At 39.8% G+C, this 27,233-nt stretch overlaps 1 protein-coding gene across 3 annotated transcripts in view; it reads right to left on the bottom strand.

Moving 5' to 3' along the window:
- VPS41 (VPS41 subunit of HOPS complex) overlaps window positions 1-25,301 on the bottom strand; it is a 97,306-nt gene extending 72,005 nt beyond the window's left edge. Inside the window, exons 1-5 of one of the 3 annotated variants that reach the window (XM_062625439.1) lie at window positions 25,185-25,220; window positions 21,004-21,042; window positions 9,634-9,678; window positions 9,049-9,156; window positions 6,025-6,102 (exon numbers count right to left, since the gene is read on the bottom strand). In XM_062625439.1, the coding sequence (XP_062481423.1) occupies window positions 6,025-6,102; window positions 9,049-9,156; window positions 9,634-9,678; window positions 21,004-21,042; window positions 25,185-25,205 (291 nt within the window). In that variant the 5' untranslated portion in view covers window positions 25,206-25,220. Of the gene's footprint in view, window positions 1-6,024; window positions 6,103-9,048; window positions 9,157-9,633; window positions 9,679-21,003; window positions 21,043-25,184 lie in introns of all 3 variants that reach the window. The other 2 variants (XM_062625440.1, XM_062625441.1) reach the window with 2 other exon arrangements.
- Window positions 25,302-27,233: the final 1,932 nt, after the last annotated feature.

The following is a 27,233-nucleotide window of genomic DNA, read 5'->3' as shown; positions in this document are numbered from 1 at the left end:
GTCAGGCTTTCCTCAGTTTTGAGCTTACAAAAATTAATCATACATGATACTACAATTGTTTGAAATTCCCATATTTCATCCATACTCCAAGCAACATTTCTAGCAATAATGAATCCCTTCCACATTCACCTGATCTCTTGGTTTAAGTAAAAATTTAAGCAACATCCACTTCAAAGGTAGGTTACATACAGTGGGTACATGTGCAAGATATCTGTGAGAGGGGTATTTTTGTTTCAGCTGTGTCAGACAAGAAACTCATCTAGACCTATGGAATACCAGCCCTGACACTACCATTTTTAACTGTCTAAGCAAGCTACCTTACTTCTCTTCCAGTGACTGATACCCAGGTACACCATGATTCCTGCCAAGGAAGGGTCCTAATCTTCAACACCTCCACAGTTCCCACTGGAAATACTCCAGGTCACAAACAATCTAATAAACACATACTAGCGCATTGCAGGACATTCCCTCCTAGCCTTTATAACATCCAAAAAAGCCAGAATCAGAAAGCCATCCGAGTTACTCCCACAACTGCTGTAAAAACCTCTGGACTTCCAAACCATCTGCAGTTAAAATGAGAAGACAAGCAGACAGAGGCAGAAAAAGGGCTATTAAATGGGGTGTAGACGTTCAAGTCTTATGAGCAAATTCCCAAAAGATGTCACTTTTTCTCCAGTTTCTCTACTGGGCAGAGCTAGGGGTTAACTTAAAGCATTTAAGCCCAACGACTACACCAGCCATTTGGGTGGGAGATTCCACAGAAAGGAAATCTGTCCCTTGCATAGACACTCACTCCTATTAAAACCTTCGTTTTTACTTTGGTTCTTGGAGCCTACACGTATAGCAGCCTGCTTGGTTTTGTACAAAACACAGCATTTCAGCTTCAAATTTAACAGGCTCAGTGACATCCTGCAAATACTAACACACAGCTACCTAGATCTTTACTCTAAATTCTGTGCTTCACTTCATTTCCCAACTAAGTCTTCTTTCATAGTCTGACAGTGACAACTAAAATGATGTAGTTAAAGTAATAAACAGAGAATTTTAAGTAGCCTGTCAAAATAAGTGACGTTTATATCATCTTATTCTTAAACTTACGTAAAGTTCCATTCAAAGTAACTTCTTCATTATACAGTCAAATGCTGAAAGTTACCTTCCCCATTGAAAGATGCTGCATTATCTCTCACAGCAGTTAGTGGGCTCCGCATCATTTCCAGCCAGAGCATTTACTGCTTAACAGCTGCTGTTCCCTCATTAGAAATATGCTCTTCTTGTAATTAATACTCTTTCAAAAGCAAGTCAAGTCAACAGAAACCTCTGACATTCTGTTTGCAACCTGCTGAATTACCAGCAAAATCAGCACATAACTGACTGACGTTCAAGCAAGCAACAGACTTGCAAGGGCAACGATACCACCACAGAAGCAACTCCCCTTTCATTTTTCAAGGTAGCAGAGATGACCTAGTGGTTTGGGATTTCTGCCACTCCAATTAAAAAAACATAAAGGAACATTTAGTGCTACACAGTGTGAGACAATCAGAAAAAAAATGGCGAGGCCAGCAAAGAAATGTGTGGTGAGAAGAAATGCTGCAAGAAGGGGCCTCTACTTAAAGTTCCATTCTTTCTGAAACTCCAGCCATATCCGAATAGCTCACAAATGTTGCATGCTAAAAGGGACCTTAATTTCTTTGCACTAACAGATGCTTTTATAATGCTATTTAGACTATTTTTTGGCTCATGCATCACCTCTGAAATACCTCCAATGCATTAAACATTTAAATTCCCCCTACCTGTAAAATAGACAACGTTTCCCCTTCTCACAGAGTACCACTGCCACCAGCCAAGACTTCTTACTAGTTTTGCTCCAAGCTTGATCGTTATTAGAAGACCAGAATGAGGGCAGGTTATCATGCCCTTTGAAAGGTTTTTGATTTGTTACTTAACTAAACATGTTTGTACAGCTTTCTTCATATCTACAAGTCCTTAATCCACAAGATGTCAGTTGAGGCAATAATTATATTAATAAATTGTAGACAGCCTAAGAAGAAAAGAAAGATGGAGAGGCATTTGGAATTAACATGCTGTGAATCAGTCCTAAATCATCCTCTGTCAGTGGCATTAGCAGGCTTTTTTTTTCTCCCTTTCTTGTTGCCTTTTAGTAATAATTTTCAGTACGTTTGACACATTTCATCTCACTCAATGCACTGAACCCTAATACAAGAGAACACCAGTTTGTCAAACATACGTTATTTGAGGATGCATATCAGTTAATCTTAGAAGGCTGACATTGTCAAAGACAGCCACACTGGCAAGAGATAAAAACACAACAGGCCAGGAGGAAAGAGGGATCACACGAGAGCACAGCATGGCTGCTGAGATACCAGCACCACTCAAGGCCAAAGCACCCAAATTCCTGCCTCTCAATTCTCCCCAAACAAAAAGTCTGTCACATCAGTTTCAAAGCACACATTTTCACTGCTGTTGACAAGAGGACTTGCAAACTTGAAAAGATTAGTCATCTACATGGCACAGGATCCAGCATCAGGTATTTTCTGAGCAGGATGAGAGCAAGACCCTCTTCTGAAAAGACATTTTAGTTGTCTACATTAGCTTCACAGAAACCTGGGTGAATATTTATGGGACAAAGTAGATCACATGATTAAGTCTTTGAAGCCCAAGGCCAGTATCTGAAATTCAGGTTACTCATATTCATTTGCTGCTGTGGACATTACAGAGGGAAGTCTTGAAAGGTTTCTTTTAAACAACAAACAAAGAAGCATGTCACAATAGCAGAGCTTACAGGGATGCCAGCCTTTACATTATAGTGTTTCTTACAGCTGATTTTAGGAATATAAAATGCTAAACGAATGCAGTCTTTAACATGAGGGCCATCCTTAAACAACTATCCATCCTTGGAGATTATGCAACATACCTGTGAGTTTTCTCCCTCAAAGTTCACAGGAGCTGGAGACATGATACAGTAATTATGCTGCAAATCCTCTTAGAGCAGTCTTTCTGTTTTACAATTTGATTCAAATTAAGATGTGAGTCAACACTGAAAGCAAATGATTTATTATGAAAACAAGTTTCTTATTTCTTCACTTTCCAAGCCCATTTATATTACTGAACATGATTATCTGAGATTAGGAAAGAAAAATGGAAATCAATAGGACTACGGTAGTAGCAATGGTGGTTTTCTACATATATTTAATATGACCTTGCATTAAACCAAACTTTTTAAAAAGGTTGAAATAAAACCCTCTCTCTCCATTCTGGTGTATTCCACATACTAACACTACGTTAGATCTAGCGATGTTTACACTTTCCTGTGTACATTTTGACTTTTCTATTTACACATTTAACAGACTTAGATGTATGGACAAGTAATTGTTTCAAAAATAACAAACAAAAAAAACACCCCAAACAACCCCCTGGAATATACAGATGAAGATTCAAATGCAGAACAATTCCTTGGATTACTTCTTTCTCTCAAATGCCTTCTTGTTCAAGACAGAAGATTATCTGCTGAAAAGATTCTTTCAGAAAGAAAAACTTGTAAAAGTCACTCCCCAGGTACGCTTTTTACTGCAAAGAATTAAAACAGTTCAGTGGCAACACTGCTTGCTCTTTAATGAGAGACTATTTTATGTACTCAGAACAACTGCTATAAACTACTAATTTCCTAAAATTAGTAACAACAGATACTTCTATTTAGAACCTTAAGGTAAAACCTTATCTGCCATTTCACCAATGAAATGCTTTTCAGGAGGAATCTGACTCAACAAAGAACCAGGGACAATACCACTGGAGAAAATACTCTTTGCCCCAGCACACTGACAAGGAATGCTTTGTATCCGTAGCACTTCAGGAAGTGACCCACTTCTCAATAAACGGGTACATTTTAGTTGGGATTTACAACATGGTGATGCTCTAATGCAAATCCTCCAGGAGAGACTGTAAACCAGCACTGGCAGGACAGAACAGATGGAAGACCTCACCAAAGGTTTTGATAGTGATGCCTCTACGTCTGCAGTCTATGACCTTGAAAAGTTGAGGTTAGATGGAAAATAGTCTGACATACAACCACCAGTCCAGACTAAACTGTCTATGGTTTTAACAGCCAACAACATTTGTTCAGAAAACTTCTCTGTTTAAGCAGTCAATGATGTCACAGAGCTGCTTTGTTTCTCACATACACAGCCCATTCTGTCCTACAACCCTTCACAGTTCCTTGGAAATTTTTTCTTTTAAAGAGAAGTGATCCTAGATCAAAATAATTTCTGTTCAAACTATAGAAAAGAAACAAAAAGCAGCACCCTTTCCATCAGATTCATGATATAATTTTTCTGTTGCACTGGAAACATGCACACTAGAAAAAGAGACAGAAACATTAAAAACAGAATTGAAGAAAAATTTCTTTTTCCTATTCTCTGTCTCAAAAAGCAGTTTGTAGTCAAACAATAGTTTTAAAAGATATCACTGCCATCTCTATAAGACATGGCACAAAAATATTCATCAAGTTTGAAAAACGGATAACTAAATAAGCACTGTGAAGCAGAACATGGTTTACATAGCCCAAGCTTAACTTCATCACAAGAAACCACCTTCCAGCAGGCACTGGTAGGACTTTGTGTTAAGGAAAAGAACAGATTTGGGTTGGTGGACATAAAGAGGATGCAGGGCTCTTCCAAGCACCTGACAGAGCATAATGAATACAAGTCTAAGACAGTTAATACCTGATTCAATAGAAAATCTCCACTTCATTTGAGTGAGTCTTTTACTACAGAGATGGAAGAGAAGAATTCATGCACACTTTAGTCCAGCCTGCCCTACATAGATGAATTCTGAGAGAAAGAAACTGTATCTTTAGTATGTAGTATATATGTAAAGTAATCAAAACTGTAAGGAAGATACCAAAAGCTTTTCCTCTTTAGAAATGCAGTCAGCACCTCCTCTGTGGGGCTGATGAACATATAAAGTTAAGAGAAATAGAAGAATGTAATTAGCTTGACTTTCATTAATACCCAGTACGGTCACTGTCAATCCAACCAATGCTATACACAAAATTTCTTCCAGAGTCTGTGCTTAGGAGTTAAGGCTGTGACATTCCTGGCCCCCTATTCCTGGCACAATTGCATAATTAGGTTTAAAAAAATACAAACAAATCCTTTCACCCCTCCCATGCAGCTAGCTGTGTCAGCCCTAAAACATATGTTCTCTTTTCAAACATGCCAACATCTTGTGATGGATACTCTGACAAGTGCTGACACTGCTATGAAAACACAATGCTCGGCTACTAGATTCTGTGACAATGCCAGGAGAAAAAAAAATAATTGCTAATTCTCTTCCTCCCACCAGCCATGGAAGACAGGGAACATGAAAATGGGCTATTACAAACAAAAAATAATCAACAAATAGCCACAATTACAAGGAATATTTAATACCCTAGAACAGAGCATAAAATTTGGCATTACATTCATCTGCTAGTATCAGGAACCACAATAAGGAAAAAGCTGCTTCTCCTTCAATCAATACAATCCCTTAAGAGTCCAAGCTTCAAAACATTCACATAAAATATTAGCGTTATATATTTGCAGTAGATAAACTGAACCAGCAAGGCCATCAATCAATTTTCAATTACTTGTGGCAACTAGATAAGGTGATAGTGCACACACTAACAACTGACAATAGTCACCTAATGAGCAGGCTCATGCCTTATGGAAGTCGTGAGCCCCTGGGTTACATAATTAATAATAGCCACTTACAATCATAAGTATGTATTTCCTCTTCTGTCTTCATGAGGAAAGTTCATTGCATGTAAACCGGAATGTGCTCATCACAAAACCATCCAGTTTAACTTCTTTTTGCAAGCAGCATATACTCCCTCTTATGTTATGGGGAGGGAGTTCATGAAATGCATTCGTAAAATTTCAGGTGTAACAAGAGCATTAACCCATTTGTCACCTAGTACATCACAGCATTTTTACATCCCAGTAGATGTGTTCTGAGTAATGCCATACTTACAACATCGAACTTCTGTGTGATGTTCCCCTGGACATCAAGCAAATAAACTTTGCCATAATGTGTTCCCAGTGCCAAAAACTGTAAAAGAAAGAGACTGATTACCTAAACACAAAGACACCTCAATGAGAACTACAGCAATTCTTAGTGGCCTCTCGGATGTTTAGCAGATTAATGATTAGCACCACCTGGGGAAAAAAAAAAAGACACCACCACCTTCTATAGAGAAAGGTTATTTCAACTGCAACTAAGGTATAAAACAGGGCTTCAAGCCCACATTACTGTGATAGTGCAAGTTAGCTGTCAGAATGAGTCATGAGGCCCCTCATCCACTGACAACTAATGGTTTGTCTGCAGTCCGTACACACTGCCTGATGGACTGTGGCAGCAAATTAAAAATGCAGTGTGAAAGCAAGGACCAACATTGACCTGAAATAATTCCTAGATCCTTTCTGCAGCTTTGTTTCAATCATAATGGTTTCCTTTGGGATTTATTTTTAATTATCTTCCTAATTGACATAAAATCCAAATGTTCAAACACATTAAAAGGCCAGTAGTAAGCCACTGGTAAAATACTGCTGAATTATGGAAGGTACGCATTTAAGCACAGAGATAAGCACTGGGTTTGCTTTCCTTCACTCAGGAACCCTCCTGCATTGAACACTCACAAGAGAAATACACTTTTCCTTACAAATTTCAGGAGTTCCATTCTAAAAAATAGTAGCAAAAATAGAGAAAACTCCACACAAATACATGCTATCACCAACTTACTCTGATACAAACAAGAAGGGAACTGATTCTGAGAGATCAGCTGTTAATTGAACCATGTGAACTACACCTAAACAGAAAAGGAAGAACTTCGGTACTACTTGATTTATGACAGTGGTTTCTTTTATTCCTCCCCCCCTCCTTTCAGCATTACTCAAATAGTCTAGGCTCCTCAATTCTCTGTATTTCACTGCATGTGAGCATGCTTCATTGCAACCTATAATGAAATGCTCAAATTTACAGGCACTGCTAAGCGTGTCAGTCAGGCAGCACAATCTTTAAAAAATAACCTTACAGAAAGTCAAGGTTTAAAAGGATTTATCAAAATGGAATTGCTTAAAATGAAATTTCAGTCCAGGCACTTAAAATATGAAGCTACATTAAAAGGAGTCAAGAAAGGGAAAGAAGGGGTTCATTAGAAATTCATCCCCTGCAATGCCTTTCACTCCTGCAAGGTTGCCTTTTTTCAGGAAGAAAAAAGTCCCCAGGGTTAAAAAATCAATACTGGTTAATAAAACATCAGGTGTGCAGACATAACTAGGTATGACTATTCCACTGCACAGGCCTGCTTGAATGCACCAGGTGCCATGACGATTAGTCATCCAGTGCAGACAGCAAGCCTGGTGAAAATACGATGCTTTAGCAGTGAAAAGGGGGAAAAAATAGTAATTCTGGGGGGAAATTAATCTGAATACAGAAGCCAGATTTTCAGTACTCCCAGCAAAGTTAAACTGCTTTAATCAGAGGCATATTTTACACAGTACTGTGTAATTTTGCTAATGATGAATCTCTTGCAGGGAAAACAAACAAAAACCCCCACCCAGAATAAACAGAAAAAACCCTCACAAAACCTACAACCCAGCTTCATTTTGAAGCTCTCTGTTGTAAGAGACCTATTCCTAAAAGACTCCAGCACCTGATTTCTAACAATATTGATTCTTCTTATAAATAGTGTATCTAGTTTGCTGGAAAACTAAAAGTGCTGGGATACTTAAACAGCTTTCCTGTATTGTCACTCTTTGTGACACTATAGTTAAAGCTGTATCGGTGCACATCCTTATAGAAAAAGCCTGTTCAACTCTCAGCTTTCAAAATTTACCTGAGGCTCAGGGAAAAAACAGTGACACAAACAGGCCACAGAGCAGGAGGAAAGGCTTGCCAATTTTCCAAATATCTGTGTAATTCCAAGTTGTCAAAAAACATTTTTAAAAGACTTATTGTTTTCATTCGCACAGTTAAAATATAAGCTTCATCTTAAGAGCCTCCTGAGCCATGGCAACAGTCCTTTGAGTAAAAGAAACACAGCACAAGTCAATCTAAAAATATAGCCAATAACAGAGATAGATCCCTCAACAAAAGCTGTTAAAGAGCTATTACTGGCTGTGAAAAATTATACATTCAGAAAATAGCTACTATGTTTTACATACTAATAGTTACTTGACAAATCATTAACTCAGACTTTCAGATGCTCTTCAGCATTCCTGAATATTTTAAAATGTTCTGCAGTATTTAAAGCAGAGAACTCATAAAATAAAAAAATTGCTTAAATCACTAAAGAAACGTATGAAGTTTATTCCTTGTCAGAACAAAGGAATGAACCTTCATAAAATTTCTTCACTTTGCACTGTCCATCACTTTCTCCATTTTATTCCTTGTATGTTTCAAATGTTACCTGCGTTAGAGCATGTGCATTCCCTTTTTAACATGTTGAATCAGGGAAGGGAGACGGGAAAGTGTTAGTATGACACCCAAAAAAAAAAAACCAAACAAAGAAAAAAGGAAAATTCTTATTACTTCCCTTCTACACTGTATTAACACAAACTCAGCTGTATTCCACAGTGGAATATATCCTAAGTCAACCCCTGGCATGATCAAGTCTGTCTTCAGGGATTCAGGCTAAACAAATAAGAACAGTATATGCCAACTTCCTTTCTGGGAAAGAAAAAAAAAAAGCTGGGACTCTATCCCAATTTTTGTTCAGAATAATGTCCATGATTAAAATAAGTGACCACTTTCCCAGTAGTTGATGTAAACATCTCATCTAACAAATCACTGCACCTTGAATTCTCACCTCATTTTCTCACTACAAAAGTGTCAATTCTTCAACACAGGTTTTACCATGAATTTTGTTTGTGTTGGCTTGTGCTGCACCTCTAGATTTGGCAGCATCTCCACACAGGAGATCCACCAATGCATAAGGACAGATAAATACATAAAATGAAGCAGAAGTTCTCCCTCTGCCACAAAGTCAGGTAATACCTTTTCATGTACTGTCATGCAGCTGGCTGCATCCTTCTGGAGAATTTCAGTGACTCCATTAGAAAGCCGTTCATACTTCAGCTTCGGTTCTTCTTCACTCTCATCTTCCTAAATTTTTAAGAGTGTAAGGAAAGGGAGCAAGAGAAAAAAAAAAAACAAAACAAAAAACACATTTAGAAGTTTATTTTAAAATTAAAACCAAATTAAATGATATCCCAAAACACAGCAACAGCTGAAGATGGGTCACTGGTATCTCTTAACAGCAGCCATTACAATCAAAAGCCAAACTTTCACATTTTTGTCATTGGACGGGGCTTGGGTTGTGCTTTTTTGTTATTGGGTTCTCCTTTTACTCCAAAGTTCTGGGTGCAAACAAAGACTGAATAGCAGCATATTAATTCAGCTGTAAGAGGCAGGGAAAAATGTACATGTGTACTTTGTTACAGAAAGTTAGTAATTCACAGTTTGGAAGAAAAATGTAAAAGGGATGGATATGGAAAAATGGGTAATGATAAAATAAAGTGTGCCACTGTAGCCACAATTAACTCTAAGCTGAAGCATGCAGGTTACAAGAAACTTCAAGACCTTCACAAGATGCTGCACCTCTGTGGGAAGGCTAGAGGCAAAGTGCTGTGAACGAAAGTAAAAAGAATCCACTAGGAATAGGTTAATTGTATAAAACGCACCAATGGGTTTATGTTACAAAAAACCCCAAACAACAACAACAAAAGAATATAAACATGTGGCAAAACTGTCTGGGAAAAAGATCCAGACACAGCGTATTCCTATGGATCACCTTCATCATCTGTATGTTAGGAACTTTTCCTGGCAAATAGCAAAGCGTCCCTCTCAAATATGTTCGTTATTATCACCCAATCACTACTTAGTTGCAAAGAAACATGATGCATCAAGTGGCAGAAAGTGAAGAGAAAGGAGACTGAGCTCAAAGACACAAGCAGAGAATTCATTGATTGAAGACCCAAAATGTTTCTCTCTTAGGAAAGGAGATGTCAAAACAATACTTTGGTCATCAGCATCTATCTGTAACAGATGGTCTACTGAATTATAATGCCAGAAAGAGATTTCATAAGCTTCAGTAAGACTCTGTTAATACTATGCACGCATCGACATATACAAATACATATATATCCCTTGGTCTTCACTAGGAAGCAGTACACCTGTAACAATTGTCTCCTACGCTCACTGTTAGTTCTAATGAACACATCAATGCTGAGTGTTTCCCCACATAAAACATGTCTTTCATTCCTAAGCAACCAGAATGTAACATTGCAGTGCTCTAGTAAAGGAGACCCTTTACTTCAACCTACACGAACCACTGCTTTCCAATCCCTAGAACAGGGAATAAAAATGCACAGCGCCAGTCTATGGCAGAAGAACTGTATTTGTCCAACATTTTCTAGCAGCTAATGACGTGAAAAATAAATTCAGAAGAAACATGTTAACTTGCTAAGAAAACATATTTTGTTTATTAAATTGCCTTTGGAGTACTTCCCAAGTTAAATATGGCCATTTACGACATGTGCTACCATCCCACACAGTAACACATACATCCCCTCACACAAAACACAAAAAAGCCATCCGGACCTATGGAAACACTCGGTATTTAGCCCAATGCCTATATAGATATGCTGCAAAGAGAGGCCCTTTTAAAATGTTATTTGAGAGTTTTATGACAGAATACAAATGAGATTAATGTAGGGATGTCAGCAGCCCATGACGTAGAAGTCTGAAGTGAGGTGTCAAAATGTCCACCAAGAAACAATTTATTCAGTAAATCTAACACTGAACGAAGTTGTTACCAGACAGAATGACAATGTCAAATTACAGGGCTGTTTATAAATCAGCCAAATTCCTTGCACCTACAGATCCTTAATAAATGACTACAGGGTAGAGAGAGGAGGTAAAGTCAAAGAAAAGAGCATACATGTGATGGAAAGAGGACGGAAGGAAGTATGCCTCCATTTTATGGCAATTAATACATTACTGCATTTTATACATTGCCTACAAAGATTACACTTGAAATGCATGGGTAACCATTGAATAAATTCAGAAAAGTAAAAATTGAACTCCAGTCATCTAGTTTTCATAAGGTCCCACATGTTGCTGGAGTCTGGACATCCAATGTGCAACCAATGTGAAAAGTTAATTCTAGTCTCTTGAGCGGTTTGCATAAAAGCATTCATCCATGGACCATTAGATAAAGTTACTGTAAATAAGTTTTGCCTGTCTTATTTATGAGTGAAAACTAAGTAATTTTTTCCTGCACATGCATATACGAAAAAATAGATACTTCAAAAGTCAGTGCATTGAAGCATTCTGCCAGGCTTTAAAAATAGGGAATAAAACGAAAACTTCCAATATTGGGCACGATGATGTACCCATTTCATGCTTTCTTGACAGGTATCTTTTATGTTAAGTAAAAGTCAAGCTGAAAGGTGAATTGAAATGTGGTAGGGGCACTTTGCTGTAAACAAAATGAAATGAAAAAGGTGATTTGCAAAAAAATGCAAGATTTCTCTCCTCCTTTAAACTCTGTCTGATATATTAAATGCACCTGATGAGCTCTTAGTCAGAGTATCTGAATTTAATCATTCTAAAGGTATTTTTTTGTCAGGAAAAGCTTTAATGCAGTCTGAACTTCTAAAGTAAACACAAGCCAGTGTTAATAAAAAGACAAATCAATAATTTTTGTTAAATTTTAATAATCCTGAAAACCTACAAATAAAACCATCAGCAGCCTGAGTTGAAATGACAGTTAGCTGTGTTTCTATGACAACCTAGAGGAATAGTACAAGTCCTGACTTGCAGCAAAGCTAAGATATAAACAGGGTGACATTTACTCCATACAAGAAAACTCACAGCTTTCCTTTCTTAAGAGAAAAAAAAAAAATAAAGAAAAAATCAATTGCTCAACTAACATGGATTTTTACTAAGTGTATGGCACTTTTAATTAAAGGAAAGTCCTTTAAACCATCCTAGAGGATTCTAAACACTTGAAAATAAATTTTATAGCACTGCTTTTTGTACCATTGCTTAACACTTCTGTATTTTCTGCCTAAAAAAATACCAAAACAAGCCCAACAAGACTGAATTTTTTTATTTCCTGACAAATGTATTACAAGTAAAAGACATATATATTGCAGAAAATGTGCTAAGCACTCCACACATGGCAGCCTTAAATTTTGAATGGGAAGGAGATCCATGGAGCTGACAGGAGGAAGCTGCCTTCGTGATGTTGCAAAACAAATAATGACCATTTTTCAGCCACAGGAATGCTAAACTGAAACTCATATCCCGTTTAGTTTTACACTTGCCTTCTACTGCTCAAGCTAGCAGTCAAATTGCTAAAAAAAACCCTGCAAAGAACCTATAAAGAACAGGTACCCATAAACATTTTCCATTGAAAGCATGCTTCCAATTGATTAGTCTAGTTCACCAGTAAGACTAACACAAATCCCTTCCTACTAAGAGCTCTTCCATTTGTTATTGCTGAACTCCTGAATGAAATCAGATTCCTCTTCCCACACATAACATCTAGCACTTCTGAAACTCCCTATGAACTCTTCCGGAGTAGACTTACAAAACTGAGGAGAGCTACAAATGTGCAATAAGCTCTCAAAAGGGCAGTGCCACTCCAAGGGATGCTCATCTGCCTTCTGAATGCAGGTTCGTAACCTTCTTCAGACATTTTGCCTCATCTTTCCCAGCTTTGCCTACAGGAACAACTGTGGTGGAATCACGAGTAGGGAAAAACAAATAAATCTGAAATCAGTCTTCGTGAAGAAAATTTCCAGAAGGAACCTGTGGGCAGTTCCCAGAGTTATTCCATTAGTCCACATTTGCTCCTGCAGCAGAGGATCTGCCCACAGGACAGTCTGTCACATGAACTACATGCTCTGCTGATTGCAGATACTCTAATTATGTTAGGGGCACTGACAGCAAGTGTCATCCTTCCTGCGCGATTTGCCCTCCAAGTTTTTCAAAGCCTTTATGGAAATAAAGGGTGCATACATTATAAGGCAAGTGCCCTTCCTCTTTGCTGCACATCTTCTGGCCAGTCCCAGCTAGAATTCTCATTACTATAGGTGGCCATCCCAGCCTTGTTTATAGCTGCAAGCTTTGACCCTGCAAAGCATTTAAACTCGAAGACAAAGATACCTGAGATCCATCACTCCAGCAATTTCACAGGAGCTATGCTCACACCCTACTGCAGCAAGGCCCAGTGTCACAGGCCTTCCTAAAGGGCTTTCTTTCAAGTTCCCCCTGATTTCAGACATTCTAAGAACAATATTAAATCAGCTTGTTTCCTCCTAGCCTAATGGCCATTAATAGTGCTCTGCCTCTGTGTGTCTGGATAGGTAATGTGTGGGATACATTCTAAAATCTCATTCAAAACAAAAAGGAGGAAGAAAAAACAAACCATCCTGCTGCTGAAGTACAAACCCAGCTAAAAAATGAGGAGTCATTTGTGAGCGGAACTTTTGTTGACATTTAATAACAGGCCAGATCTTTGGTAACCCACACAGAACCTACCAAGGAATCAGCATTTTCATGTAGCCAAACAGTCACCAGTACCACACAGAAGAAAAAACAAAAGTTATTAGTATACAGACTACATGAACATCTCCAGTAGAACCAAAGACATTTATTCTGGAGTTTATTTTTGAGTTAAAATAAAGGTTCACAGAACACCCTCTGTTACGCCAAACTGAGTAAACACATCCTTAGTGCTCTGCTGGGGGCAGCTTCACTTATTACAGACATTCAGCAACAAATATAAAAAAGCAAACATAAAAAGACCTCAAGCCCTAGAACAGCATCTCCAGGGAGAACTTCTTACTTCTCTTCTATACTTAGAGAAGCATAAAGTGCAGCAAACTACCCAGCAGAACTCAGTTACCAAGATCATGCATTACCTTTTTGGTCTTGACATCTTGACTTGATCCAAAGCATAACCATCCGCAACTGTTAACTTTTCTAACGGAACTGAAGTGTTAATCAGGGGTCTGACTGGTTGTCTCAGTTTTGGTTTTGAGAGCCTGTAGAACCATGGGCTGGGAAGGATCGTCCCCCTAAAAATCCCCTAACTGACACGCAAGCAATGAACACTTACTTGACTGGCCAGCAGCCTGCTGAGGAGTGCAGTGGGTGATTTCTAACCACACTGCTACAAAAGGCACATCATCAGCATCACTTTAGCCTGATCCTCCAGGCCATCCACAAACTCTTCCTACCTCCAGCATCACCTGGGAGGGCAGAACTGCATCAGGGCAGCTATGCAAACCTCTTTGGACATGGAGGCCCAACAAGCACCTTACAAACTTTAGGATGACTGTCACAAGACTTCCATGAAGAAGCAAGTAATACCCAACAGCAGATATAGCTAAAACCTTTTATTTAAGCTTCACCTCTTTTTATTTAACCTTCACCTCATTACCACTCCTGGGAATTTCACAAGGGTTGGAATGACTCCTCTGGCCTAGTAAAGAAATTATGATTATTTCCAGTCTTTTTCCTCCCAGTTCAGATCCCAGACGTTCCTTAGGACCTGATCATCTCCCTTTATTTAGCGTCAAGAAATACTGAAGCACCAATGCATAAATGAACCTGACTTTAGGTTTGCCAAACCCCACTCCCCAAATTCTTCAGAGAAAATACTCATCTAATCCCAAGTCCTCAGACAAGCAGGTTCACTATTCCATTGATCTGTCGTCTCTACTTCTCTTTACACAGATTGTACTTAGGCTAAATGTGGCCCAGATAAACTGGTAATAGAGATGACCATGCACAAATCTCCATATTCCCAGTACCACTCCAGGAATATCCATTTTGCACTTCCTGTGTCAGCATATTTCATGGAAAGATACTGTTTCTAACAGCTGCATGTTTAAACCCTGAGTTTAAGGCAGTAATTACATAGAAACAAAACGGACAAACTGTGGTTTCTCCACCATGGAACGATGCTTCAGTTTAGACACCCTTGCTCAGCTAGGACAACAAGCAGTTCCTTCAGCCTGGTCTGGAGGGGAAGGCAAGATGCAGGCACAGCAATTCTTCACTTCAGCTCTGCAGAACTGGGTCTGCTGAATGGCAGATTTTGGAATGCCAATGGAAAAGGAGACAAGTGACTCTGCTCAACACAATGTCACATCAGACAAGAGGTTGAAAGCGGTGGTCTGTCTTCAAAGCACCAGCCAATCCTGCCTACAGTCCAGCTATCCAAACCCAATAGATTAAAAGTGCTGGCTCCCAACATAATAATCTCTACTTTTAATACTGTGAGTCCTGAACCCTCACAAGCATGAGGAAACACAACCTCACCCTCCCCTAGCTCCCCATTCCAAACCTGCTCTGCTTTGTCCCCTGACAGCCCTCAAACCAACCCTTGCTGCTACCTTAACATCCCTCAAACACTTCACCAAACCCTCTCACCCTGGGCTCTCATCCCTATCTCAACACCTTCCAGTGTGCCTGCCAAGACCCCCACTTCCTTACCCTCCAAAGCCACCACGTTCCCACCTGGAAGTTTGCTTCCAGCCAGGCAACCCTGACAGCAAAGCAGCTTTCCTATACACTGATTTTAATGACTGCTCACAGCCTGACATGAAACGGATGCTCACAAGACACCAACGGAACTCGCTAACAGTTCAGCAAACACTGCATTTGGATCTAAGGAAAAGCAGAGCGCACAGCTCATCCCATCCCAGCAGCACACCCATGCCAACACAGACACTCGGGGGCAGTGACCAAGAATGACCAGTGAGCAAGAAGATTTTGGAATACAATTACCATACTCTATTTCCATGTCCTGTTTCCTTAACTTCAAATACACGAAGGGAAAAGGCAATTTTATTTTACTAATTCTGGGTTTATATATCCAAGTGAACGCACTGCCCATTTGCAACGCATGGGAATATGGCCAGTGAATTAAAAAAAAAATCAGGAAAAATTCTGAAAGAGCACAGGCTGCTGTATTTTGACCCCCATATAGACAGGTTTTGTGAGAACTAACATAGTTTGGAATAAATAATAAAACCATATTCAAATTTCCAACCTGCACGAGAATTAGTTTCTATTCTGCAGCTACTGCTGCACAAGACTACAAAAGCCATAAAGACTGAAACTTCCAAACCATGAAAACACATTTGTGACTAATGCTGCTAAAAAATATTTTCTTTCTATAATTCTATGGTGAAAGCACATTAATGTTACTTCACTGATGAAAGCGAATAACCTCCTGTCCAGTTCTTTTATGATTCCTCATAAGGCAAATCACCAATACTTCCCCAGTATCTGGCTGTAAAATTGGTAAATAAGGATTAGTATGGTAAAATTTCACACAGCAGTTTTCTGTTCTCCCCATGCATTTTCCACAGGGATTTATTTAATACCTTGACCTCTTTGAGAAAATGCAGATAGACACCAGGAGCAAGGAATTAAGATGATATGGCTGCCTGTGAATATGTATCAAAATGGGCTGCATTCACAGTATGAAATGACACACAGATGAAAGGCAAAGCAGAGAGCAATCTATTTCTACTCAAATCTATTGTGGTACAGAGAATGTCACACTACATTTGCAGAACACCAATTGAAGATTCACTCCTACAGGTTTGAAGGAGCTGGGCACCAGCCAAGTTGTGAAGCAGAAGTAACACAGAGATGACATACTGCACATGAGCAATCATTAGAAATGGCACATTAAAGAAAAAAAAAACACCTTAGTAAAACATCCATGTATTACAATTTGGTTTCATTTCAACTCCTATCCATCTGTTTTATTTTACTGGTAGTTTTGTGCATGGCAAAGAACACCTGAAAACTTTCCAACCCACTTCAGTGTTCAAAAGCACAGCATCAGTCCATCCACATCAAGTGCACCATACAGAGGCAGCACAGGGTAGGCTGTTTTATCTTCCACGTCCAAATCCAATTCCAACACTGAAAAATCCCAACACAGTTCAAACCTCAATGAAACTATGCACTTCTACTTGCATTTTCCTTTTGCTGAGTAAGGAACTTGGCCAAACATTTGTTTCCCCCATGAACACTACTCAAGCAGCCCGGTTGCCACCTTGTGATGTACTGCAGATGAAAACTCTACGGTGCACTTTTGGAAACAGCAGTTTTTAAAGTTCACTCACTCCCCTCAGTGGAAGAGCTAGATGGTAAACAGTCAAACTTCCCACTACTTCCCTTTTTCCTGCCCAGAGTCTTATTCCACCCAGATTAATACATTTAGCGTTCTGGAAAAGCCACATCTCCATACTCTGTTCAGTAGCTTTTCAATTGCATTTAATTTATGTAGTTCGCACAGCAGCATTTTTACTTCTTATGTATTCCACAACACACAGGTAGAACAGACGCTTCTGGTTAATATTAATAGCTCATTAAATGAAGTATCTAATTTTCACTCAAAATCAGAAGATATTAAAAGAATATAGCAATAATCAATTTTTCCTGCAAGTCAATCCTCTAACGATGTATACTATAATGTTAGTTACTAGTCACTGCAAACTTGGTTTTCAAATTAATCTATGAAAAGATTCCATTTAAACCTCAATAAATAATTTACTATGCTCATCCTACTGACTCAAATTGATAAATTATTTGCATGATATATTTTCTCATCAATAAGAACTTTCTGTTTGGAATTTATACATCTTTTCCTTCCATTCTCCCCATTTAAAAGGCCAATTTCACTTAAAGCCATGCAGAAGGAAGCAATCTCTCTTCAGATTGCTCAGCTACGTGAAACAGAATATGCTTTTTGCACATTTTTCACCCATTTTGTATTTTTAAAACAACTGGAAGAGAAAAATGGTCACCTAGTATAGAGCCACTTAACAATAAGGAAGAGTGGCATGATGAGAAGAAGTAAAGGTCAGAGAGGAGACAAAAAAATGCAAGTTGGACTGAGGTACAGTAGCCAAATCTGCTCCTCAACCACCTATTTTTCTGTTGCAATGGTGATGCCCCTTCAAAAGCTACTAGCCACAGAAGAGCTCACCTCTTCCAGCCCAATGCTCCATGCTCCATGTTAAAAGAGCATTTTGATGGAAACAGAGTATGACAAGAAGCCTTTTTTACCAGATGCTTTATTTACTTGAAATGATTTAATTGCTTTGACCTAATGCAGACCCGAAGTACAAGACTAAGATCTGGAGTGCACTGAAAAGGAAAAGAAACCACCAAGGATTTTTAGTTGTCTCTTTTTAGGGCTTAGATGTTTCCCAACTGACTTCCTGCTCTGATCAGCCTTTAAAACCTAAAAGAACAAAACCACTATCAATTTCAGTGGTAAAAGTATAGCAGTGAGGGATACTTTTAATTCACCATAAATTGATGGAGCTCTGGGTTAACCAAGAATTTGTACAACACTCTTATCTCTACAAACTCTCCTAAAATTTATAAATATAAGTGTTTAAATAACTAAATGAATAAATTAAATGAATAAATGCATCCCTTTCACAGGGTAGCAGTGATCAAAACTAGCAAAACCCAAGGAATTAAGACCAGGAGACAGAAAAATGGAAATGTTAGGATGAAAACATGCAACACTGATGGCTAACACATACAAAAACCTAGTAAAAAAAACCCACAACAAACCCAAACCAGTAATGCACACATTAATGCAACTTTTTAAAATGGGACTTTTAATGACTTTTTGCAGAAAATTAATAGCTTCACCCATAGCTGTGGGTGGCTCCCTTTAACAGGCCAACCATACAAAAAAAGTTATGCTACACTGCAGCTACAAAAACCAGTGAAACTCCTTAAAAAAGGATCACTTCAATGGATATAGTACTATTATATCAGTGGATATAATACTATATAGTACTATAGTATTCCAGTGAGACTTGTACCTGAAAAGGTAATCCCTCTAAAAACAGATACATCCTGGACCAGGGCAATCTGCTTGCAGCCTCAGCACAATACTAACAAACAACTAACAAAATTCCAGGATGGTAAGTTAGCTTTGATTCCCCCAAGTAGGAAGGTTCTGAGTTTTAATACATCAGGACATTCATACTCTGGGCCACGCAAAAGAAATCATACAATTTTATGATCTCAAGAGCTTAAGAGTGAAGCCATCACTTCAGTCTGATCTCTGATCATACCTCAAATAATATAAGCAAGCCCTGACAACATTTAGACTTCATGATTCTACCACTAGTTCTGGTTCTGACCGATCACTAGAAACAGTCAAATGAGTGATGCAATCACTAAAATTGTGACAATTGTTCACTACTGCCTTTAAGTAATTTCTAAGCATGGTTTCCAAGTTTCATTTTGTCAGCTACCTGCATAGTGTCAAGACACTACAGACAGTACTTAAAATGCAAGAAGCATTTTCACAGGCATTAGAATGATGATTAGATTGTTCTTTAGATCCAGCATCTAAATTCTCAACATGAGTATTTCCTTTTCACCTTTCTACACGTGCGAAATTAACATTAAAAACAGACATCAACTTTATAACAAAGGTCTTGTTGAAATTTTATGACTTCCAATTTTGTGAAAGCTGCACGATGCCTACTTTTACTTAAGGTAAAACTAAATAAAACCCCAACAAGCTGGCAACCCATTTATGATTAATTCTGCTGTAAATACTTATTTATTACAGGCTGAAATGTTGAAAGGCCATTAAAAAAGCCACTAAAACAAGTTCCCACTTGAAATAAGCTTTAAAGAAAAAAACCCAACTGCCTCAGCAGGCAAGTATTTGTTCACTATCCTGTGAATGTCAACCCTTGAGAGGATTATTCTACTAAACACTGAGTCGTTGCCCAATCATTGTCTATGAGCACTTCACATCACAAAGCAACATCTAGAATGAAAGCATTTCACACTGCGCAAAAAAAAAACCCTGGTCCAGGCAGCACACAGCAGCTTTAAAGGGCCAAAGAAATTCCTGCTTCTCACCAAGAACACCCTAGGGTGCCACTGCAGAGAAAGGCAGAGGGGAAAAAAATTACCCCACAAGAAACAAAGCCACCATCCTCTGCAAAAAAGTTGGTTGGTTGTTTTTCAGAATCCACCACTGCAGTCTCTGCAATGCCCACTGTCTTGGAAATTAGGACTGCTGCCTAATTAGACCCAGACCCAGTGCGTAAAACCAGAACCCAAGCATGAAAATTCGTCCCTAGGTAAATACCAGAACATCTTCTTAACAGCAAGTCAATTAAAGCTTTTGAGCGCCTTTTTTGGAGCCACTTCCACTTAGATACATAACAAATGAAAACACCCTATCAAGCTAATACCCTGCCCTGCACCACTTGTCCTTGCTGGTGGCCACAACTGAAGGCAGATCAATCACCCTTACTTCTTCCTTCCTGCACCTATCCCAGAAAACACTAAAGTCAAGTATCTCTTTCCAGATCTCTCAGGGTTCCTTCAGTGATGGCAGGTTTGTATTACACTGCTGTCTGGGGACAAATTCTTGAACCCTGTGTAGCTCCCCTTCTCTCCACGACCCCAGCATGCTTTTTCCAGCACCTACAGCAGGGTAGGCAGACCTCTCCAGCACACGACAAATGTCACCTCAAGAACAAAGACTACACGTTATTAAATATGGACCGTGAAGCTATTAAAATAACAAAGCAATTACCTGAATGTAGTATTACTGCACACATAATTATACTGACAATTAAATTTTCATTTGATCAAAACAGAAGTACATGCACTTGAATGTCTCTCAACATGATTCATTTTTTCATAATGGGGCAATTGTGAGGGTTTTAAATATAAAGAAGCTTCTAATAAAGAATCACAGCTCCTTTTTAATCATTTAAACCCAGATTAACATTCCCTGCTGCATAGTACTGGCAAAACTTCTAAAAACAACCACTAAGGCAGCATTTTACCTTCAAGCAGTGAAAAAGAACTAGTCCTGACACAGATTCAAATGAGAAGCATTTTAAGCAGGCTTACCTCAGATTCATCTGTTGATTCCTCAGTAGACCTGATTTCCTGTAAATGACACAAAGAACAAACGGGAATCAACTAAGTACATGTATAACTGAGCAGTATTTCCCTTTAAAAAGTCCTTTTTAAACCTTTATTAAGAAACATGACAAAGCAGAACCAACTCAGTGTTTCCATCCTTTCCATTCAGATCCAGTTTGTCCTTGCACTTGCAATCTAGTGCCACACTGACACTCAGTGGCACCAGTTGAGTGTGATACTATTATCATTTACCCTAAAGAGAGAGTGATTCTATCAGCTGAGATTCCATGCCTATGAAAGCTTCCCTCCTTCCAGAAGCTGCAGCAAGTTTTGCAAAGCAACTCCACACACCTTGACTTGCAAGGCAGAATAGCATTTGCAAGTTATCCACAGACTAGCTTCGGTGTTCAACTATTCAGCTGATAACCAACTTAAATTGCAATAATTTCAAACCATTTTCCACAGAAACCCAGCATTTCATTGAATAACAGAATGGTTTGTGTTGAAGTGACCTTAAAGCTTATCCAGTTCCAACCCCCTGCCACGGGCAGGGACACCTTCCACTAGAGCAGGTTGCTCCAAGCCCCGTCCAACCTGGCCTTTGAACACTGCCAGGGATGGGGCAGCCACAGCTTCTCTGGGCACCCTGTGCCAGCGCCTCAGCATCCTCACAGGGAAGAATTTCTTCTTAATATCTAATCTAAATCTCCCCCTTTGCCAGCTTAAAGCCATTCCCCCTTGTCCTGTCACTACATGCCCTTTTCGAAAGTCCCTCTCCATTTAACAACTTTCTCCTTCCCCATACCATGTCAAAGCAATGCCATGGGGCTTTCTCTTGCCTTTGAAGCAACTGTATCTTTAAAACATCTCTCTCTGGCAAGGCAATAATTCTTACTGTCCTACAATAAAAATGTTGCAAGTCAACTCCTCCTAATCTCTCACCTGTCCACTGAGAAAATCTGCTGATGCAACGCCTCCTCAAAGAGGTCAGCAGAATGAAGATTTACTTAACGTATTTATCGTTATCAATAGCAATAAAAGATTACAACTAATACGCTGACAGTGAATGTAAGCATTTTAACAACAAAATGCTATACAAACAACAAGTGAGAGAGACGGCAGCATTTCAAACCTCATGAAGTAGTATTTGGACAGCAAGATAAATCGGTAGAGAATTTCACCAGAGAAGGCAAAAAAAAGAAGAGACAATTACCAGCAGTTTAAAGAGAAATAGAAAGGGATGAAAAAATAATGCACTCACAACCAGTGTCATTTTTATTTTGACACAGTTATTTATTTTGTGTTTATAAAATGCATTGATGGTGATCTCTAGGCAAAAAGTAAATGCCTCCTTTGCATTAGTGGAGGTTCACCTTTAGTGACCATAGTCACAAAGACAGTGCAGAAGAAAAGCAGCATTTCCACTGGTTACTTGAAACTCAGTGCAAGGTGCTACCATGATTACTGCCTTCTGTTTGGTCCATTTTACTTACTACAACCAGGTCCACCTCTAAAATACACATGTGTATCTGCCTATATACTGTGAGTTAAGTTGGGAAACTGCAAGTAGAAAGAACACAGGAGTTAAGGGAAGATTAAAAGGGAGTAATATCCTGGCACCCTTTGAAGTTCAGGTTTGACTTTGCAAATACAATTGTTTGTCCCAGTCTGTCTCTACTCACACAATGCAGTTACCTTTGAGGAAATAACAATTTTGTTATATACAATCTTTATGCATCTTAAATTCTACTTAACAGTACCCGAGGACAGAACTAAAATATTGTTGTGTACCACTGCCAGCCTACTGAACAAGCTAAAGCAGCACAAAGTCCAATGCAACATATTACTAGGTGCCTAACAAAACCCCCTGCCTTTCCTCCTGAATATCAAGAGTTTTTTACTCAACTTTTCAATAAACCAAAACTATTAGCACCACCATTTAGATATTTTGATACAGTTCACACTCTGTAAAAGGAGAATGTGTTTTAAAAATGGAATCTTTCTCCCAAACAAAACAAGCAATTACATGAAGTGATATTTTTGCTGGTACACATGAGACTTTATAGTACAGCTACACTAAGATTAGTTTCCCCCTCACGGTTCTGATTACTTTGGCTTCAGGAGAACACAAATACAGGTATAAGCTCAGTACTTAACACCCCACAGACAGACTCACATGAAGGCAGGGTGGAATAACAACCCACTTGCTTTTACAGAAGCCGATTCTTACATGCACCCAAAACACTTAATAAAGATTAAACTGAGTTGCAAGTTATTATGTGGGAGATCATCCTTGGAAAATACTGGCTTACAGAACGAGGGCACACAAGAAGTTGATTCAAATAATCAATCAGTGTGAATCAATAAAGTATCAATCTGCTTTGATTTAGGACATGTGCCCTGGTATCCCTTCTGCATTCAGGAGCCACTGCAACAGCAGCTACTGAATTTCATAACAGCATATAAATTCAGGCAAATACTTCATAGCCTTTATGTTTTACTGCAGAAAATAACATGCAAAAACACAGAGGGAGTCTTGGCTTAGGGAGGAAATAGAGAAACTGTATTTGTTCTCTGATAAGAACTTAGCTGAAGGTGTTTACAATTGACACTCACCTACTAACTCACTTTACTAGCAACTTACTATGAAACGCTTTTTGCCTGAGTTCACCCATTTGCACCAACAAACTGGAAGAGTAAATTGCAGTTATGACTGCCCTGGGGTTTTGTTAGGTTCCTCTCCCTTCCCTCCGAATGCATGAGCCAAGAGGATTATCCCCCACTTCTACTTTTTAGTAGCCTTGTAACTGTGAAAAGGAAATCCCTCAGCTGGGATTTGTAGGTGACCAGAATCCCAAATCGTGTAGGAAGAGCTGTCATTGGTGGGTCTCAGACTCTAGGGGAAAATCAGCAGTACACTTCAGCTAGCTGGCAAATGCAGTTGCTCATGCAGCCTAAGAATGGATAAAAGGTACATGGATGAGCAATCCACAGAAATGTGAAGCTACCTCTCACCATTATAATCTCTCACTTAGCAGATCCAACATAACTTCTCAATAAATTCTAAGCTGGCTTTCCAGTATGATGGATATAGGGTTTTCCCTTCCCCACCTCAGCAAAGGTCAGATGCTATCCACTGTATGTTTAGGCTCATAACTCAAAGGTGTTGGGTGAGGAAAACCATGAAAGTTGGGTTTCAAAGAAACCACATGCACAACAAACACATCCCTTTCAGTAGGGGTGTGTGTGCTCCCCAAAGGAAATAAACAGAAATGAATAAGGTAACTTCCCTCCCATAGTCCAAAGAGAGCAAAACACAGGCTGTTTTCATCTCCTGCAGTACTAGAGAAGGTAACTTCTCAGAGCTGGTTTTATCCCAAGAGCCCTTTCAAACGCTGCCACAGTTAAAACCCCACCACACCAGGGGATGAAGCCTCCCCCAAGGAAGCCAACCCTTTCCAACCAAACCTCTGGCAGCAGGGAAGCCAATTCCCTTGAGACAATTCTAACACTCTCCCACCTTTAAACATCCAAGACAAGCATCACACAGCTTAGAATCACAGAATACCAGGTGGGAAGGGACCACAGGGACCATTTTTAGCTGTATGTCAAAGTCCTGGCTCGGCAAAGAAACCCTGAGAAAGCATCTAAAAGAACGGGAAACTTCACTTCTTGCTTGTACTTTATTTATTTCTCGGGAAGGAGCAGTCTAGGCGGGGGGAGCTCCAGGTGACAAGCACCAAACCTCTCGGATTTTGTCTCAGGAGAAGCCTCCCCTGTTGAGGTAACTTGCTCACGCCTTTCGGTAAACGGCAGCTTCTCGACCATTTCAGACCCTTCAGCTCTTTAATCCTGGCTCTACAGCGGCGCCAGCTGCATTCCTAACCCACCCGCCCCAGCCACCGAGCCCCAGGGTCCCGCACCGGGTGCGGTGTAAAGAGCAGAGCCCCCAGGGCTTGCTCCCCCAGCCCTCCCTCGGGTTGCTCTACACAAATCCCGACAGGCCGCGGCGGGCAGCCCCATCCGCGCAGCGCTGAGGAGGAGCGGGGGCCTCGCCGCACAGCCGCCGGCGCTTGCCGGGCTGGCTGAGCCCCCTGTCCCCTCACAAACGCGCTCCGCCGCGCTCCCCGGCCCGTCCGGCTGCAATAATGCCCTCCCGGCGTTACCTTCTCCTCGGCTTCCGCCATGGCGAGACCAGGGCGCTGTCATGTGAGGGGCAGGAAGCAGGCGAGGGCAGAGGTACCTGGGAAATGTAGTTTCGCCTGAGGTGTGTGGTTTACTCTTTTCTTTTCTTTTCTTTTCTTTTCTTTTCTTTTCTTTTCTTTTCTTTTCTTTTCTTTTCTTTTCTCTCCTTCTTTCCTCTTCCTTCCTCTTTCTCCTTCCTCTCCTCTTCTTCCTCTCTCTCCTCTCCTCTCTCTCCTCTCCTCTCCTCTCCTCTCCTCTCCTCTCCTCTCCTCTCCTCTCCTCTCCTCTCCTCTCCTCTCCTCTCCTCTCCTCTCCTCTCCTCTCCTCTCTTTTCTTTTCTCTCCTTTTTTTTCTTTCCTTTCCTTCCTTTCTTTTTCTTTTTTCTTTTTTATTTTTCCTTTTTTTTTTTTTTTTTTGGGGGGGGGGGGGTGGCTTTTGCCCAACTCTGTCCATGGCAGTGACTGTCCTACAACCTACACCAAGGCCCCAGGGAGAGGGACAGTGCATCCCAGCTGAGCTCCCCATCTGCCCTCCTCAGCTGCAAGCAAGATGGTTTCTTTTCAAGCCGAATTCCTTCGATTTCCTCAGGGAGACCTTAATCCACCGAGCTGTGGTGGACTGCAGGTGGATGCTGTGGTGAATGATGAGGGTTAGCAAGGGGTTGGGTGTAGCTGAAGCTGAGATGCCCTTGCAGCGTGCTCATGGCCATGTTGTGCACTGGACTGCCAGTTCTCCAGGACGAGGCCCGTTTGTTAGCACCCATCTGAGTACAGCTCTGGTTTCCATTAGGTCCTCTGGTAAGATGTGTAGCAGCCTCTGTCCTCTGTGTATTTGTACTTAATTTGCCAATGTTAAAATTGCCCACACGCTTTAATGTCAGGAGAAAAGTTTTAGGAAGCCTAAATATCTTTGTACAGTTCTGGGAGCTGCTGCCTTTTCTTTTTTCTTTTTTTTTTTTTTTAACTTGAAAACAAGACTTGAATGCCTTTCTTGCACCCAAATTACTTATTTCATATGTTAAAAATGTAACCAAAGCTAAAGAGCAATAGGCAGTATGTTTTATCACTTGCTTTTGGAGCTATTCCAAGTCTAAGGTGGAGCTACAGTGTTCATGTACCAAGTCTCTACCCTTGGGATCAAAGCCAAGAGTTTAAAAATGCCCAGGTCAACGTTGACAATAAAAGAGAAATCTTGGAATATGATACTAGAAGACCATAAGGCCATACAATTAAATTTAATTGCAGAGAGTATTGCCTTGAATGTGAAAATCATGTATATCATTGCCATACCTTTAGAAACTAATGGTGATAGTTTCGACTGGGAAGAGATAGATCTGTCCTTTAAAGTCACACTAAGAGCTTGACACTGGGGTGAGAGAGAGCTATCAAAGTTAACAGTGTCAGTACAGGAGCATATGAATATAACTATCATGAATATATTTCATTTGCAAATGATGTAATAGAAAAAAAACCAACTTTTTTCTGTCTATTAGTAGATGCCTGTGGAGGGTCAGGGTACCATGGCAAAGGAGTGTGTAGATGTCATCCTGGCCATGTAAGTCAAGAGATATCTACAAACAGGGAGATGTTTGGCTGTCGCTGTACAAAATATTGTTGAGACCTCACCTGTGTATAATGGTATATTTCAAGTCACCTTTGTTGCAAAAAAGATGAAATCAACCTGGAAGGGGGCAAAGCACCACTAAAAGGATCACAGGAATTTAGGGTCTGTTCTATTGGAGAAGACTGAAAAAAAGAGGGGGTTCGCTTCTTCAGTTTAGAAACAAAAAAGAGCTGAAGAGGAAGAAGAGCTATTAAAGTACAAGCTATGAGATCAAATAGGTACCAGCTATTTTCAGTGTGTTTACGCTGGAAATGAGAAGTAGATTTCCATGTGTCAGACACGCATGGTCCTCAGAAGAACCTTGCTGGCAAGAAATTGAAATGATTTCAAGATGAGACGTAGTAAACTTATATAAGAGACTGTAAGAGATGTTTGCTGACAGTTGTGTTGCTTACCGAGAGAACTCA

The sequence above is a fragment of the Pezoporus occidentalis genome, unplaced genomic scaffold (assembly GCF_034315485.1).
Source record: "Pezoporus occidentalis ecotype Australia unplaced genomic scaffold, CSIRO_AGI_Poc_V1 ctg28, whole genome shotgun sequence".
Classification (NCBI taxonomy): Eukaryota; Metazoa; Chordata; class Aves; order Psittaciformes; family Psittacidae; genus Pezoporus; species Pezoporus occidentalis.
This window is presented reverse-complemented; position numbering and strand designations above follow the sequence as displayed.